We start from the raw sequence: 17,289 nt of genomic DNA on the forward strand, positions 1-17,289 counted from the left end.
AAGTAGATAATGCACTGCTTAACAAGGAATTTTAATCAGTTCTTTCTAAATTGTAAGAACAATGTCCTGCCAAGCCTATTAGGGAACAAATGTTTAGGATTTACAGGGACTTTATAACCAACTTCTTGAATTACAGTTTACAAGAACTTCCAAAAACATTGTATTTGAATTCAGGACTACTGCTGCATGTGAACAAAGGATTCTGCAAAATCCTCATTGGTGCCCCTGAAGGAGTTCTTTAGAATCATCCAGCACAAAGTTATAGCAAAACGTTTTTTTTGGGGGGGGGGGAATTTTAGGATTGCATCTACTTCACCCTCTGGACAGTGTTGTGTTAATTTCTGGAAGTCAGCAGAGATATCCCATATGAAAGCAGATGGATATGAATTAAATGAGGTCTTACTTTCCTTGAAGAACACACCAGCCACAATATGGATCTTTCACTGCCAAACAGGACTTGCAATCGGAGAACTGAGAACATTCAAAGATGGGGATTTTGGCCAACTGGAAGAGAGAAGCAGAGAATGGATTTTGACGTGCTGTTATATTATAATTCTATCCAGTGGTGGGATTCAAATAATTTAACAACCAGTTCTCTGCCCTAATGACCGGCTGGTTGGGCGTGGCCCGGTGGTGGGTTGCTACCGGTTCTCCCCAGTTCTTGCGAACCGGTAGTGGAAATTTTGAGTAGTTTGGAGAACCGGTAAATACCACCTCTGCCTGGCCCCGTCCCCAATCTATTCGCTGCCTCCCGAGTCCCAGCTGATCGGCTAGAAGGAAAAAAACTGTTTAAACTCTTGCCGCGGCGCTTCAAAGGGCTGCACTACAGCTGATCAGCGGTAAAAGGCAGTGTGGTGGTAGACCAGTGCGCTCCAAAAACAAATGGGTAGACCGGTGCGCTCCAAAAACAAATAGGTAGACAGGTACGGCTCTGCAAGCAGTTAAAAGCCTGGTAGACCAATATCTCTGCTAAATCCTAAAGAATTGTCACATGACCATCAAACCACACCCACAAAATAAGCCACGCCTACAGAACCAGTAGTAAAAAAATTTAGAACCCACCCCTGGCGTGGCCATGGTGGGCATGGCCGGGAGTATGATAGGCAGCACTCGGCCTACTGCACCCCCCTGGGAACAAAAATGGGCCGCAGGAGGTGTGTGTCCATTTTGGGCCTAGGAGGCCTCCCTACAGCCTCCTGGGAGCAAAAACGGGTCACAGGGAGGTGCACTGCACCCCTGTGCCCCGTTTTGAGCCTAGGGGGCCTCCCTGCACTTACCTGGGAGCCAAAATGAGACGTGTTGGGACTCCTGGAAGGGGCGGGGAGGGGAGGGGCCAGCCAACAATTTAATTACCAGTTCACCCGAACCGGCTGAATCCCACCACTGATTCTATCCCAGCATTCTCCTAGGAACTCAAGACAATGCACAGAGCAGGTCTCCCCTCATTCGATCCCACAACAGTTTTTGAAAGCTGATCTCTATGGCTGACCAGAAACTTGAGCCTGGAATTCTCTGTTCAGTTCAAAAGCCCAAGCACTTTCCAAATTAAGAGTCTGTATTGCTCTATTATCCTGGCGAGATGGGCAATGGTTCCTTAATTTCCTTTAATTTCGACACTCGTCATTTGAAGAAGTGGAGGGGAAGAGAATTTAATCAATTCATTTTGATAATGTATCACTTTTTTTGTGTACAGGGGGTCCTCAACTTACGACTGCTTGTTTAACAATGGTTCAAAGTTAGAACAGCCTCTCGAAGCCATGACTGTTGCCCACCCCCACAATTACACGTTCGCAATTCAGGCACTTAGCAACTGGCTCGTATTTACAATGGTTGCAAGTTTCTTGCGGTCATCTGATTCCAGTTTACAACTTTTCCAGCTGGCTTCTGACAAGTAAAATCAGTTGGGGAAACTATATTTGCTTAACAACTGTGTGATTCACTTTAACGACCACATGATTCGCTTAACAGTCACAGGAAAAATGATCATAAAATTGGGTCTAGTCACATGATGACTCAATGAATGCATCACTTAGCAACCAAAATTCTGATCCTAATAGTGGTTGTAAGCTGAGGACTACCTGTACTTTCTTCCATGTTAGAAGCAGAAGCAGATTTTTTTTCATTATTAAAAGTTCTAAGATTCATATCTGTATATAAATGTACTTGGTTCAAAAACCACATATTACAATTTGGTTTTCCTGTTTTTATAACAAATGGCCTATTATTACTGCACCAGAATGCTCTGTTTTTCTTAGGTGATTCTGACTGAACACAACAGCCTTATTTAAATATGCAGAATATATCCAGGCCCGCCCAGTTTCTGTCACTGCTTGCTCCAGGTGGGAAAATTATCAAAGATCCAAAAAGTTACAGCAATAGGCAGGAAGGAGGGTACTTGCAAAATTGGGGGCAAGAAGAATGGGGGCATGAGATAGGCTCCGATGAAATTTTCTGGTATTGGATTTATATCAAGGTTGAAATTCCCAATTCCCTTGGACACAGAGCTAGCAGTCCCTAATGAGAAACTTGATGGAGAGCTGATAAAAAACAGAAAGTGATCAATGGCACCAGGCTGGGGGAGATTCTTAGATAGAGGAAAATTTCATCTGCTAGGCTTATTCCACCGTTATCTTATATATATATTTTTTGGCTTCGGTACAGTATTGTCTGAACCATTTTATAATTAAAAGGCTAACATTAACTCTCCCACCCCAGCCCTCAAATGAATGCTATGAAATGGGGTCCTTTGAACTGATTCCTAAAAATGTGCTTTGCAACATTTCGTGAGTTCAAAACACAGCACCTTTCTATAACTCTTTAAAGCAATTCTGGGCCTTTCCCAAGATCACCTAGCAGCTGGAGAACCAGATGCCTAGTTTGAGGAAAAGACACAACAGCTTTCAAAAATTTTTTTAAAAAATTGCAGATGAGACCCACACAAGCACCCCTTGTTTTCCAAAACACAGTTTTGGAGCCGAGTGCAAAGCCTTGCACGGCTCTATTGTGCATTTGCAGATAAAAGTGAGAGTTTTACCTCACACCCACGCCAGAGAAAAATTACACCGTAACAAATCTTGACCACTGCAAAAATCAAAAGCCAGACAAAACTGGCCAGCCCTGTCAAAAGAAAGGCCAAGAAGGCCTTACTTAGTGTGGGAAGGAGAAAGAGGTACAAGTGGGTTTGATGACGGTTTCTATATAAAGAGCTTGTTCTTGAAACCCAACAGTTGCCAAAGGTTCTGGATTCTTGTGGGTCTGCAAAGTCTGACAATGTTGTATTTACTCTGATGGGGCTGATTTGCAAATAAATGGATTGCAATCCATAGGTGCTAGATAGTTTAATGCCTACATGTATGCCCATCCCTAAGTATAGTTACATAATCAGTCTTAAATCCTGGAGTCCTTGGGAAAAAGCAGATAACAAGATGAGAGATAAATTAAAGGAAAGTATGTTCATGAGACTGGTCCCTTCTCTAAATCCCATATCCATTTTACGATTACATCTTTATTTCACTTTGAGCTTAATGCTCTTATTTCCTGAGTAAATAACACTTTAAACATGGCAAAGGTATATGATCTGAAGTCTCCATAGCAACCATCCAAACATCAGTGGGCTAATACCATCTGAAAGGCCATGATTATATTTAAATGTATTTCAAGTTGCAAGCAAGAACATCCCTTGTTTCAAAATACTTATTACCAAATAAATGATTCTTGTTCATTTCCACAAGGATGTTTCAGTAAGACTACTGATCAAATTCTAATTAAATACAGACGCCTCTATTTTATTTTATCCTATGGGCACACGCATTTGCACACCTTAGATATGCCATATACCAGACCAATCAATTCCTTAAGTTGATTTTCTCCAGCTGTTCCACAAAACTTGCGCTAAGGTTTGTAAACCTTATTTCTACATTGCTTTATTTCTCTTGAGACCTTGTACTACATTGGTGGCTTTATTTTCAATTTTATTTCAAAATGAAATGCAACTCCATAGGTCAAAGTAAATTAATACACAGCTTTTGCTTCTGGCAGGAGAGGGGGGGCTTCCAATATTCAACCATCATCTGGATATTATGACTTTATTATATTTATTCATGGATGCGTATTTTTCATCCTTTACTACAGGGTTGGGAAACTACGGCTCCTTTACAACCTGTGGACTTCAACTCCCAGAATTCCTGAGCATGGCTGGCTCAGGAATTCTGGGAGTTGAAGTTCATAGGCCATAAAGGGGCCATACTTGTCCACCCCCACTTTACTACACCAGTGGCTCAGAGAAGATCACCATTTTATAAGAATGTTAGAACAATTTCTCCTTTGGGGCACACAGGATGAAAAATACATCGAATCACCAAATGTGGCTGAAAGTCCAAATGCTGCAAGATATTAAAAATGTCATCAATTCCAAATCATTTGGCACATCTCTAATATTTTGAATACTGTTTTATTTATTAGATTTTTTTTTAAAAACTCTTATTTATTACATTTTTATTCTGCCTTTATTACTTTAGAAATAACTCAAGGCCTTTGATTTGAAAAGGGCTTAAAATCAGGAAGGAAACATATAAAGTTCAAGCGTTTGCGGACGACGTTGTCCTAATTATGGAAGAACCGGTGGAAACAGGCATACAAATATTGGAAACACTCGATAAATATGGAGAAGTAGCAGGACTCAAATTAAATAAATCTAAAACCAAAATGCTCACCAAAAATATGACGAAAAACCAGAAAGAAGCCCTGGAGGAATCTATGGGAATCCAAATTGTGAAAAAAGTTAAATATTTGGGAGTATGGATCTCAACAAAGTACCTGGCCCTCAAAGAGGACAATTATGTCCCCTTGGTAAAAAGTATAAAACAAGATTTAGAGAAGTGGGGAAGTTACAAATTTCCTTCCTTGGGAGGATAGCGACAATTAAAATGAGCATCCTACCCAGATTGTTGTACCTGTTCCAAACAGCACCAATTAAATTTGATAAAAAAAATTTTAGTGAACTCAATACTACTATTAGGAAGTTTATTTGGGGAGGAAAAAAACCAAGAATAGCAATTAGGATCTTACAAGATAAAAAAAATAGAGGAGGGCTTGGATTACCAATATGGGAAACATATCACAAAGCAGCAATTCTTGTTTGGTTAAAAGAATGGGCGACGTTAGCGAACAAAAGAATTCTAACGCTAGAAGGGCATGATCTCCAGATGGGTTGGCATGCCTATTTATGGGAAACGGGGAAAAAAACCAAAACACATTTCAACAAACATAAATTGAGGGACATATTGAAGTCAATGTGGGAAGAAATAAGACGAAAACACTACACTAAAATTCCCAGCTGGCTTTCAACCATGGAGGCGATAATTTACCCAAATGTCCTGGACCATGGTAAAACTGTAAAATATAAAGAAATCCTAGATGAGGCAGGGAACCTCAAAACATTAGAACAATTAAAAGAACAGGGCACTTTTGTTGAATGGTGGACATACGCACAGATAAAATCAAGATACAAAAAAGATAAAGAACAATACGGTATAGAAATGGGATGCAAAGATTTTGATAAAATTTGGATGGGTACAGATAATAAATTATTAGCTAAAATATACAACTATTTAGTAGAATATGACCTGATGGAAGAAGTGGTTAAAGGCCCAATGCTAGCATGGGCCAAAAATATTGGGAAAAACATAAATTTGGAAGAATGGGATCAAATATGGAACAACAATATAAAACTTACCAAGGCAACTACTTACAAGGAGAACCAGTATAAGATGATTTATAGGTGGCACCTAGCACCAGCTAGGATCGCCAAAATTTACCCTAACTCAAACCCAAAGTGTTGGAAGTGCGGACACCAGCAAGGTACCTTTTACCACTGCTGGTGGACCTGCTCTCAAGCAAAAAAATATTGGAAGATGATTTGCAATTGGCTTTCAGAAATAATAGGTGAAACCTTTGAATTAGACCCTAAAACACTTCTCCTGGGAATCCTGAAGACGGAAATGGCAAAAAAGAAGAAATACTTGGCAGTGCATATAATAACAGCAGCAAGAATCGCTTTCGCTCAACAATGGAAAGAGAAAAATATACCAACTAAGGGACAAGTAATCGGCAAAATAATGGAATGTGCCGAGATGAATAAATTAACATTAGAAATTAATGACAGAGAAGATTCGGATTATTACAGCGTATGGGATAAGTGGTACGGGTGGTTAGAGAAGAGGAAATTGAAATAAAAAGGAAAGAGACCAGAGCAAGTACAAGAAATAGAAAAATGAAATAGTAAGAGAAGAGGTACTGTGGATGGTAGGAAATATAATAAGGCAAGGAAAGGTTACATGGGTAAGCAAAAGATATAATTTATGTATTTACTAATTTATTGTCAAAGATCATCACATATACATATGCTAAAAATGATATGTGAACAATTTTTTTGTTTTTGTTTTTTACCATGTAACTGGTTTGCAAAGATTATCTACTTATGTATAATATGTACAATTTGTATTTATTTCTTTTTCCATACTATGTAACTGGATGGATAAAATTGTATTATTATAATTTCTTACAATAAAACATTTAAAAAAAAATAGAAATAACTCAAGGCAGGAAGCATACCTAATACACTATTCTTTCCTACTATTATTTTCTCCATAACAGACCAGTGAGGTGGGTTGGACTGAGAGAGAGATTGGCCCAGCTGATTTTTCATGCCTAAGGCAGGACTAGAATTCACAGTCTCATGGTTTCCATTTTCTTCAGGAGCCAATCTTGTACAGTACTGGCCAAAATTGTGGAAACCTTTTGGGAAAAGTGTATTTTTGAGGTTTGATGGCTAGTAACACCACTTTTTGGGGGGAGTTTCAGGATAATCATATTCCACTGCTGGAATGGCCTGGAAAGAGCCCAGACCTTAACCCAATTGAAAATCTATGGAGTCGACTAAAGAAACTTGTTAGTCAGAAGCGACCCAGCAATAAAACCCAGTTAATAGAAGCAATCCTTCAATCTTGGTTTCACATTATAACAGCTGCAGAACTAAAACACTTGGTTTGCTCCATGGGAAGACGTTGTAAGGCTGTAATTCATGCTAAAGGTTACCCAACTAAGTATTAATTGACATGATAATTTTTGTATATCTCGTTTTTTCTACATGTTTCACTTTTCTTCTTTATACTGTAACTGCTATTCTAATAGCAAATCCTCCATAAAATTTATTGCATTACATTCTTGATCAAATTATCTTTCCATTGATATATAATGTTATGGTACTACTCCAAACAAAAGTGGTGTTATTAGCTAGTTTTAGAAAATACACTTTTCCCAAAAGGTTTCCACAATTTTGGCCCCTACTGTAGCATTTAAAAAGGAATTATGCCTGAATATTGGTACACAGCTGTGCCATTAAGACAGAATAATTCTATACACGTTTGCTTGGAAGTAATATCCTATTATAGTCCTATCATAGATATTCTTGGATATGGGTAAAAGATAGGATTGTATCCTTAAATGTTTAGCTGCAGAGAATATTTTTTTCGTCTGCAATGTTTTTTGTTAAGATCTGAGATGGGATACATTAGTTGGGGATTCTGTTTGGGCACTACTGGATTCTTTTACTCTACTGATTTAGCATGCCCCGTACAGAACGGAACGGAACAGAACAGAACAGAACAGAACAGAACAGAACAAGCTCTCTCATCATCATAGGATGTTTTTCCTCATCTCCATCAACAGGGCCTCATCTATTCTCACCATTGACTGAGTCATGACGTAGAGATGCTCTTTCGGCTGGTCGAACAGGAGGTCTCGACATACTGCACTGTTCAGCTGGATCATCAAAGAAGCATAGAGGATGGCCTCTCCCGTTGTTTCCATGTAGCCCTGCAAGGTAACAAATCAAAATGGCTAATGCTTTATTTAATTGAAAGGGATAGAGGAACTATCTTGGAGGAAGCTTGTTAATTGTATCCTTTGGTGAAAAGGAAGATTATTGTTATACCTCTTTATTATCAGAAACCTTCCCCAATACTCAATGTTGCAGTCAAAGTAAACTAGAGATTGGCATTTTCAGGTAGGGAGCACTGCAGCACACAATCAAGCAATAGTGTGAGTACCTCCCAAAAATACACAGGGCCAACCCAAAGGTGCTTTTTCAAGAGGTAATTGGACTTTCTTGTTTTTCTTTGAAGATGTTTCGCTTCTCATTCTGAAGAAGTTTCTTGGATGAGAAGCGAAACGTCTTCAAAGAAAAAAAAACAGAAAGTCCAGTTGCCTCTTGAAAAAGCACCTTTGGGACAACCATGACCTGGATGATTGACAATCTCCGTAGACACTTAGAGCCAAAATCTCGCACGCTCACCCAAATCTCAGAAAACTGTTAAAGGTCCTAATCTAACATTTTTCATATTCTCAACTGAAATCCTATCGGTGCTGTGAAATCTCACCAATTTCAACCATCCTGATGTTTTTAATTAACCGTTATTTAATTTCGGCAACTTTAAGTGTTATTGATGATGGACCCAGAGGCCTAGTGTTCATTGTCAAGTTCTGGTGCAAATATCTTTTAAGACATTTCCATCAAACTTAGTTACATTTCAGATTTATAAAAAAAAAAGATTGAGAAGAACCTGCATTGCCGTCTGTTTGCTGGGAATATTAGATCAAGATAATGGTGTTAGGAAGAGAAACTTGCCATCTGGAAGATTGGTGAGGAAGGCCCCTCCCTCCCAATTCGGGTTTGTAAAAAGGCAGTTCCATGTGGACTGTCAAAAGGGGAGCATGCAAACAATCGGACTTTTGAAAAAGCAAAAGCAAATGGTTGCCAGATTAAAGCAGGGCCACGGGGAAGGGGATAGGGAAGAGAAGCTAGGCTGGTGTTCACTGCATTAAACAGATGTGGCTGGACATATGCCTGCATTAGAACTGTTAGGATAATACTCCCCACCTCTCCTCCAGAATCTCGAGGGAATGAAATACAGGTAGTCCGCAAGTTGTTACGACAACTTATTACCTCAGAGATCCCTTCCAACTCTGTTATTTTGGTAGTAGTTCAACACACACAAAGGGCATGAGTTAAAGGAAAAGAAGTTGAAGTGAAGTGTGACTCAAATTTTGGCAACTTTAAGAGCTATGGTATGAATTCCTGAATACCCAGCCATCATGGAGAATTCAGGAATAGACGTCGACACCTCTTTAAAGTTGCCAGGCTTGAGAAATATTGTCCCAGTGGGTAAGAAATCATACAGAAGGGTGCCATATCTGTTCACCTATTGCAAGATCGTGCCAAGGAAACCACTATTTCTTGAACAGCAGTGTGTACAACCATTGTGCGTCAAACCATTCTGAGCGTGACATTTCCCTAAAGTCCCATTTGCAGCACAAAACTGTTATTTACCGTCCATTCCAAGCACAAAACTGCTGCTCAGAACCTTTTCTGCCCTTGAAACAGAACTTTCATGCTTCCTGTGGGATTTGCGATGCGAGTTCAAATAGATCAAATGAAACGCTTTGCACTCTCCTACCCTGCGACCTAGAGAGAATCCAGATGTGAAATAATGTAGATATGGCCTTGGGAAGAGGAAAGGGAAAATGAATTATTAAGAGTGGAGGAGAGGGGAATGCGGGGGGGGGAATCTCAAAATAATGCCCCCTTCTTGAATAGAATAGAATATTATTGGTCAAGTGTGATTGGACACACAAGGACTTTGTCTTGGTGAATATGCTCTTGGTGTACATAAAAGAAAAGATACATTCGTCAAGAATCATAAGGTACAACACTTAATGATAGTCATAGGGTACAAATAAGCAATAAAATCATATTAGGAAACAGTCAATATAAATCTTAAGGATACCAGCAACAAGTCATACAGTCATAAATGGGAGGAGATGGGTGATGGGAACGATGAGAAGATTAATAGTAGTGCAGACTTAGTAAATAGTTTGACAGTATTGAGGGAATTATTTGTTTAGCAGAGTGATGGCGTTCGGGGAAAAAACTGTTCTTGTGTCTAGTTGTTCTGGTGTGCAGTGCTCTATAGCGTCGTTTTGAGGGTAGGAGTTGAAACAGTTTATGTCCAGGATGTGAGGGATCTGTAAATATTTTCACCACCCTCTTTTTGACTCGTGCAGTATACAGGTCCTCAATGGAAGGCAGGTTAGTAGCAATTGTTTGTTCTGCAGTTCTAATTATCCTCTGAAGTCTGTGACTGTCTTGTTGGGTTGCAGAACCAAACCAGACAGTTATAGAGGTGCAGTGATTTTGTTAAGTATAAAATGTGGTAAAGAGAAACTGTGTGGGATGAAGGCAAATGTTCCAGGATAATGCTGTAGAGCCAATCTCATTCGGTCACGGGGAGCAGAGGTTTAGTCTTCCAAGCTTTCGGACTCATACTGGAGCCAATCCTCAGGGAAGTTCCATGTGGATACGCTCCAGCACGAATCCAAAAACTCAGAAAACTAAATTCTGATTCCAGTGACTGACCCAGATTGGATCCTAGAAACTACGCAGGCTTTCAGGTTTGTGATTCTACCCCACAGAGAGCATTTCTGGAATCTCTGTTGGTTCTGGCTCTTGACTTTGCCTGTCTTTATTGGCTGCTATCAGATCAGAATTGTAGCCAATGAAGCTTTATAATAGCTGCTTTGGGGTACTTCTTCCCAGTCTGGTCCCCTCTATTGTTTTTAGACAACCTATCAGGCAGCGGTGAAATCCACTTACCTTCGCTACCAGTTCGGGAATGGGAGCGTGCTCACTCGCTACGCACACCTCTTTTGCGCATGTGCAGAGGCTCAAAAACAGGACATAATGACGTCCTGGCAGGTGGACGGAGCCTCCTGCTGCCGGCACTACTGGTTCGCGCGAGCCGGATAGATCCAGCTGGATTTCACCGCTGCTATCAGGTCTTCACACTTTGGTGCCATCAAAGGAAACCTTCTTCCACGATGTTGTTAACCAAAACATAAAGTCACCCACATTTACCTATTCTGAAGTGCTGCAAATGGATGCCAAGAAGCCCTTAGATATTGGAATGTCCTCCTCAGAAAGATAGTTTCTTTGCAGGTCGAAGCAAAATTCATTTTATTTTTTCCAGGTCTTCTAATATTGTGTTCATGCTGTTGTGGTTTTCGTCTTTTCTTTGGCTCTTTTTCTCCTTACTGTTTTTAACATTTGTGATATACGTTATTCTGATATTTAAGCTGTATTACAGTAGATGCTGTAATAAAGTGGTTTTACCAACCATTGCATACTGTAGCGTTTCTTAACCTCACCAACTATAAATATGTGGACTTCAACTCCCAGAAACGCTAGGTGGTGCTAATGCCCCAAAATGAAGCAACATTGGTTTTCTGTGTGGACTGATTAGTGTGGACTGACAGCAGGAAGCATTGCTGTGGGACCAGGTGTGTCCATGGAGGTGGCATGGGGAGCAGACAGTGATGTGTGCATGATGATAAAGGTAGTCCTCAACTTACAACCATCCATTCAGAGAAAAGGCTGTAGAGATTCTCAGTCATCCAAAGGTGCTTTTTCAGGAGGCTACCCACTATCCTGTCAGAGCTGAAGAAGCTTCTTGGATGAGAAGCGAAATGTCTTCAAAAGAAAAAAAAGAAGTGTTTCCTGAAAAAGCACCTTTGGGATATTCATTTAGTGACCGTTCAAAGTTACAATGGCAATGAAAAAAATGACTTCTGACCGTTTTTCACACTTATAAACCATTGCAGCATCCTTGTGGTCATGTGATCAAAATTTTGACCGGACTGTATTTACAAAGGTTGCAGTGTCCAGAGCAGGGGTGGGTTCTACTTATCTTTACTACCGGTTCGCAATGGGATCGCACGAGCGCACTTGCTTCGCTCGCGCATGCGCAGAAACATTTTGATGATGTCAGGGTCACTGGGCGGCGCCTCACACCGGTTTTACTACCGGTTCTATAGAACCGGTCTGAACCGGGAGCAACCCATCACTGGTCCAGAGGTCATGTGATCACCTTTTACAACCTTATGTCAAGCAAAGTCAATAGAGAAGCCAGATTCACTTAATAACCTTGTTACTAACTTAACAAGTGCAACGATTCCCTTAACGACTGTGGAAAGAAAGGTCATACAATGGAACAAAACTCATTTAACAATTGTTTTACTTAGCAATGGAAATGTTGGGCTCAATTGTGGTCATAAGTTGAGGACTACCTCTATTGTGATGTCACAACACCATCCTCCATGAGATTTGTCTGACCCTCAGCTCAACAGTGTCTAAAGAGCCCGGAAAATTGGTTGTTCTTCCTGGATACTTTGGGTGTTTTTAATTGCACGTCATCTGCATTTGATGAGTGTTTTTATTTTTTTGCTATCCGTAGTCAAAATTGGGCTGTTTTGTACGCTGAATAAAAGAAATAAATAAGGATCACCATGCAAATGCTGCAAAGTGTGTACCTGCATCAGACTTCACAAAACAAAAGAACTGCAAGAAAGAACTGCAAAAGAACGTCACTAAAGAACTGCAGAAAAAACAATGGCTACCAACCTGCCTTCCACTGAGGACCTGTATACTGCATGAGTCAAAAAGAGGACTGTGAAAATATTTACAGACCCCTCACATCCTGGACATAAACTGTTTCAACTCCTACCCTCAAAACGACCCTATAGAGCACTGCACACCAGAACAACTAGACACAAGAACAGTTTTTTTCCCGAACGCCATCACTCTGCTAAACAAATAATTCCCTCAATACTGTCAAACTATTTACTAAGTCTGCACTACTATTAATCTTCTCATCGTTCCCATCATCCATCTCCTTCCACTTATGACTATATGACTGTAATTTTGTTGCTTGTATCCTTACGATTTATATTGATATTGTTTCCTGATTGCTTATTTGTACCTTAAGACTATCATTAAGTGTTGTACCTTATGATTCTTGATGAACGTATCTTTTCTTTTATGTACACTGAGAGCGTATGCACCAAGACAAATTCCTTGTGTGTCCAATTACACTTTTTTTAAATTTTTTATTTGATTTATATGCCGCCCTTCTCCGGATACTCAGGGCGGCTTACAATGCGTTAAGCAATAGCCTTCATACGTTTGTATATTTTATACAAAGTCAGCTTATTGCCCCCATAAACTGGGTCCTCATTTCACCTACCTTAGAAAGGATGGAAGGCTGAGTCAACCTTGAGCCTTGGAGAGATTCGAACCAGCAGAAATTGCAGGCAGCTGTGTTAATAACAGGGTGCGTAGACCACTGTACTATCAAGGCTCTTGGCCATTAAAGAGTTCAGTTCTGTTCTGTTCTGTTCTGTTCTGTTCTGTTCTATTCTATTCTATTCTATTCTATTCTATTCTATTCTATTCTATTCTATTCTATTCTATTCTATTCTATTCTATTCTACAAGACTCTTTGAGTGATGGTGTCATCACACACATGCATCATTTTGGCACACCAAAGTTTGATAAAGATGCTGCTGTGTGGTACAGGTAGTCCACACTTACCCTCCACAACTGGGACTGGCAATTCCATCACTAACCAATACAGTTGTAAAATGAAACATCATGTGAAGCTGCCCAACTTATGACATCACTTTCAGCTGTGGTTGTTAAGCAAATCATTGGGTAATTGTTAAGCGCAACATCACGTGGCCACGACTTGTGATTTCCTGCCGTCTTCCCCATTGCCTTTGCTTCTCTGAATCTGGCTACGAAGGTCACAAATGGCGATCATGTGACCGAAGGAAGCACCTGAATGGCAGTCACATGACCATGGAATGTTGTAATGCTACAAGGTCCGGTTGTAAACCTGCTTTTTCAGCACCGTCGTAATTTAGGACAGTAGCTGAAATGAGGCAATGGTAAGGAAGGATTACCTGTATTGCAAAGCCTCAGAACATCTTTTTGTCTGACAGGACAGTCAGGCTAAATGACAGCTGAGACATCTGGACATCTATGATGATCTTGCAGTTTCAGTTTTCTGATTTATAATATGGAAACTGCATACCAGATACCGTGGATTTCTTCTTTTCATGAACCCGCCCAAAATAATTGCCATTCTGGATTGCAAAATCTTCCTTTTTAAAAAAAAAAAGAAAAAAAAGCATTTCTGGGCGATAGCTGGAAAAAAAAATGTAGTTCTAAATCTTGAGTCAAGGTTGTATTAAATGCCATTGCCACTAATGCAGCGATATATCAAATCAAGGTTCATATCGCAAGTTATTTATATGTGGGAAAATGAGCTCAGTCACTTTTCCGAATTCAGAAATTTACCTACTTTTCAAAGAAGCCATACAAATGAGAAATTTCCTGACAGTTAGAACAATTAATCAGTGGAACAACTTGTCTCCAGAAGTTGCGAATGCTCCAACACTGGAAGTTTTTAAGAAGATGTTGGATAACCATTTGTCTCAAGTGGTGTAGGGTTTCCTGCCTAAGCAGGGGGTTGGACTAGAAGACCTCCAAGATCCCTTCCAACTCTGTTATTTTATTCTATTCTATTTTATCAAATATACACTGCAGGGCAGAGTGTTCTACACCAGCCTGCATTGCCAAAAAGAAGAAAAATTATTTAGGGATATGTAACAGAATAATAACAACAGAATATATGTTTCTATGATTTACAACAAACACAGATGTTGGTGCCAGTTGAAGAATCTCAGACTAATTTTTCTTCAAGTTTCTGGTCATCAATGAGGCTGTGTGAAATCTCAGAATTCGCTCAGTTCACAGAAGCCACTCAAGTTTCTAGACATCTGTGAGCAGTTTTATTTTGCTTGAAAGCTGGATGTGGCCCTTAATGTGGTCACAGGTAGAATCAGTAAAATTATTAGGGAAACTAGCCAAGCGTGAGAGTATAAAGCAACTACTGTATATTCCTTTATCCACTACATTTATGTGGTAATTTTTCTTTGGGAGTTCAAGGCAATATGCATGGAAATTTCCACTTACAGCTAATCTCGCTTAACAATCATTCATGTAGCGACTGTCTGAAGTTACAATGGCACTGAAAAAAATGAAATCTATGACCAGTCCTCCCATTTACCACCCCTGAAATTATGTGATCTGAAATTATGTCCCCACAATTAGGTGATCCCACCAAGCATGCCCATGCCCGGTTTAGCGAAGTGGGGGAGAAAGCCCTGATATGTCACGTGACACCGCTGTGACGATGTGAGTTTGACACCCCTGGCCTAAAATGTATGAAAAATAAACATTTGTGGTTAAGAAAAAATTCCACATGGATTATGAAAGTGAATATAGGTATGTATTGGTTAAGATGTGGGCGTGGCCAGCATGTGAAGCATCCACCCTGCGGCCCTGTTTTAGGCTATTCACCCCTGCACTCATTATATTTATTTATTTTATTTATTTTATCATATTTATATACCGCCCTACTCCCAGAGGACTCAGGGCGGTGAACATATAATGAAATATAATGAATATTTTCTAATTCAGACAAACAAGCAAACAGTAAACAACAGCCTAATCAAGGAACCGCCAAGAAGACCCCACCAAGACTGACAGGGCAAACCATTTATAGATAAACAGAGAGTAAACCCCACTCCCTACTAGCACAGATGATGTTACCTAGCTGGGTAATGAAATGTCTTCAAGAAAACCATCGAAGTCAGAGAGCACCCTAGAACCCCACAGTTCAACCTTTAGCTACAAATATTCTCTTCTGTTGATAATATTTTTTTCCTGAAATGGACTCAGATTTCTGCTGGGGCAGGGCATATAGAGAGCTATTCTCCTCTTGGCTATAAAAACCAACTTTGAGAAGTAATAAAATCATTATCTGTATAAGCAGGCTTTCCCTCTCAGGTCTGAGATAACTACCTTGTGTAGTCGGCCTTGGCTGTCACCCAGGAAAACAACTGTGTGTCCATCTTCAATGCTGGCGGCCACGGCAGTTAGTCGGGCATCTGATTTTTCCAGGACTGGCGCTGCTTCAAGTGGTACTCGACTCGCCATGGGACTGGGAGTGTGGTCCGAACCACAAGGATAGGCAGCCAAAGTATCCTTTGGATGAAGGAAAAAAACAAGATCAGTGATTTTGACACAAATATATCAGGCTAGAGTTCAAGAATACTCATCAGTGCCAAGGGTAGGGTTTCACAACCATGGCAACTTTTAAAATGTCTGGACTTCAACTCCTAGAATTCCCCAGCCGGCATCGTGGCTAGAGAATCCTGGGAGTTTAAATTCAGACATCTCAAAGTTACCAAGGTTGAATAAAATTGGCTAAGTGGGTAGTAAGTAGATGGGGAACAGAATAGAAAATCACAAGAAGTTGTGTAGTGCACCAACAAATGTCTCCTTCCATAATTTCAACAAAGATTGTCTCCTCGCATAATTTAATAGTAGAAACAACAGAGGTTTTCCCCCCCTTGGCTGATGTTTGAAATAGTAACTCAGATAAAGATTTTCCATCATTACTACCATCATCTGCATATTTGTAAACACCTTCCAACCATTAAGTGACGGAGAAAATGTACAATCATTAGACAAAACTATTTAAAAATATAATGTACTTGTATTCACCATCGTGGTAATTATTCATGTTCCCCGGATTGCATATAAAGGCATAAATTAATTAATGTAATAAAATGTAATGTAGTGTGTCCAAGAATATAATTTTAAAAAGTAAATCTAAGCGAGAGGTATCTGGGAATTAAATAAATAAATCAGAAGCCAAAGCATTCATCCCAATGCAATCAGGAGACAATATCAGAAACAAAACCTTAACAAAAATTGTTTTCATTGCTGACTGAAAGCATGGTAAGGATCTTTTTACCAGAAGATTTTCCGGGATTTGAAAATTAGGAGCAGATATGAATGGGAAGAGGTAGTAGGCCTTTAACTATTTTATTACAAACACTTTAAGAGTTCAAGGAGAGAAGCAACTTAGAACTAAGGAGAAATTTCCTGACAGTTAGAACAATTAATCAGTGGAACAACTTGCCTCCAGAAGTTGTGAATGCTCCAACACTGGAAGTTTTTAAGAAGATATTGGATAACCATTTGTCTGAAGTGGTGTAGGGTTTCCTGCCTAAGCAGGAGGTTGGACTAGAAGACCTCCAAGATCCCTTCCAACTCTGTTATTCTGTAAAAATGGTTCTCAGTTTCATAATGAAGAACCAGCATGATGAACTGTATTCCAGAACGAACCAGAAGCCAGGACAACCGATCCAAGCGCTAAGTTATGCGGTCTCTAAACTGCAGAACAATCAGCCGCTTATCTTCTATGTTTTCCGAATTATGTGGATTCTGCCCTTTATTAGACTGTGCTGGAATAATCTAAGGCA

General features: G+C 39.8%; 1 protein-coding gene across 4 annotated transcripts in view; it reads right to left on the reverse strand.

Annotated features, from left to right (window-relative positions):
• PLXNB1 (plexin B1) overlaps positions 1-17,289 on the reverse strand; it is a 200,432-nt gene that overhangs the window by 62,731 nt on the left and 120,412 nt on the right. For all 4 annotated transcript variants that reach the window (XM_034431765.3, XM_060684242.2, XM_034431767.3 and 1 more), the window contains 3 exons: positions 15,821-16,003; positions 7,747-7,875; positions 404-504 (listed from right to left, as the gene is read on the reverse strand). In XM_034431765.3, coding sequence (XP_034287656.2) covers positions 404-504; positions 7,747-7,875; positions 15,821-16,003 — 413 coding nt within the window. The remainder of the gene's footprint in view (positions 1-403; positions 505-7,746; positions 7,876-15,820; positions 16,004-17,289) is intronic.

This window comes from Pantherophis guttatus, chromosome 2 (assembly GCF_059756535.1).
Source record: "Pantherophis guttatus breed Tessera chromosome 2, ASM5975653v1, whole genome shotgun sequence".
NCBI classification, from domain to species: domain Eukaryota; kingdom Metazoa; phylum Chordata; class Lepidosauria; order Squamata; family Colubridae; genus Pantherophis; species Pantherophis guttatus.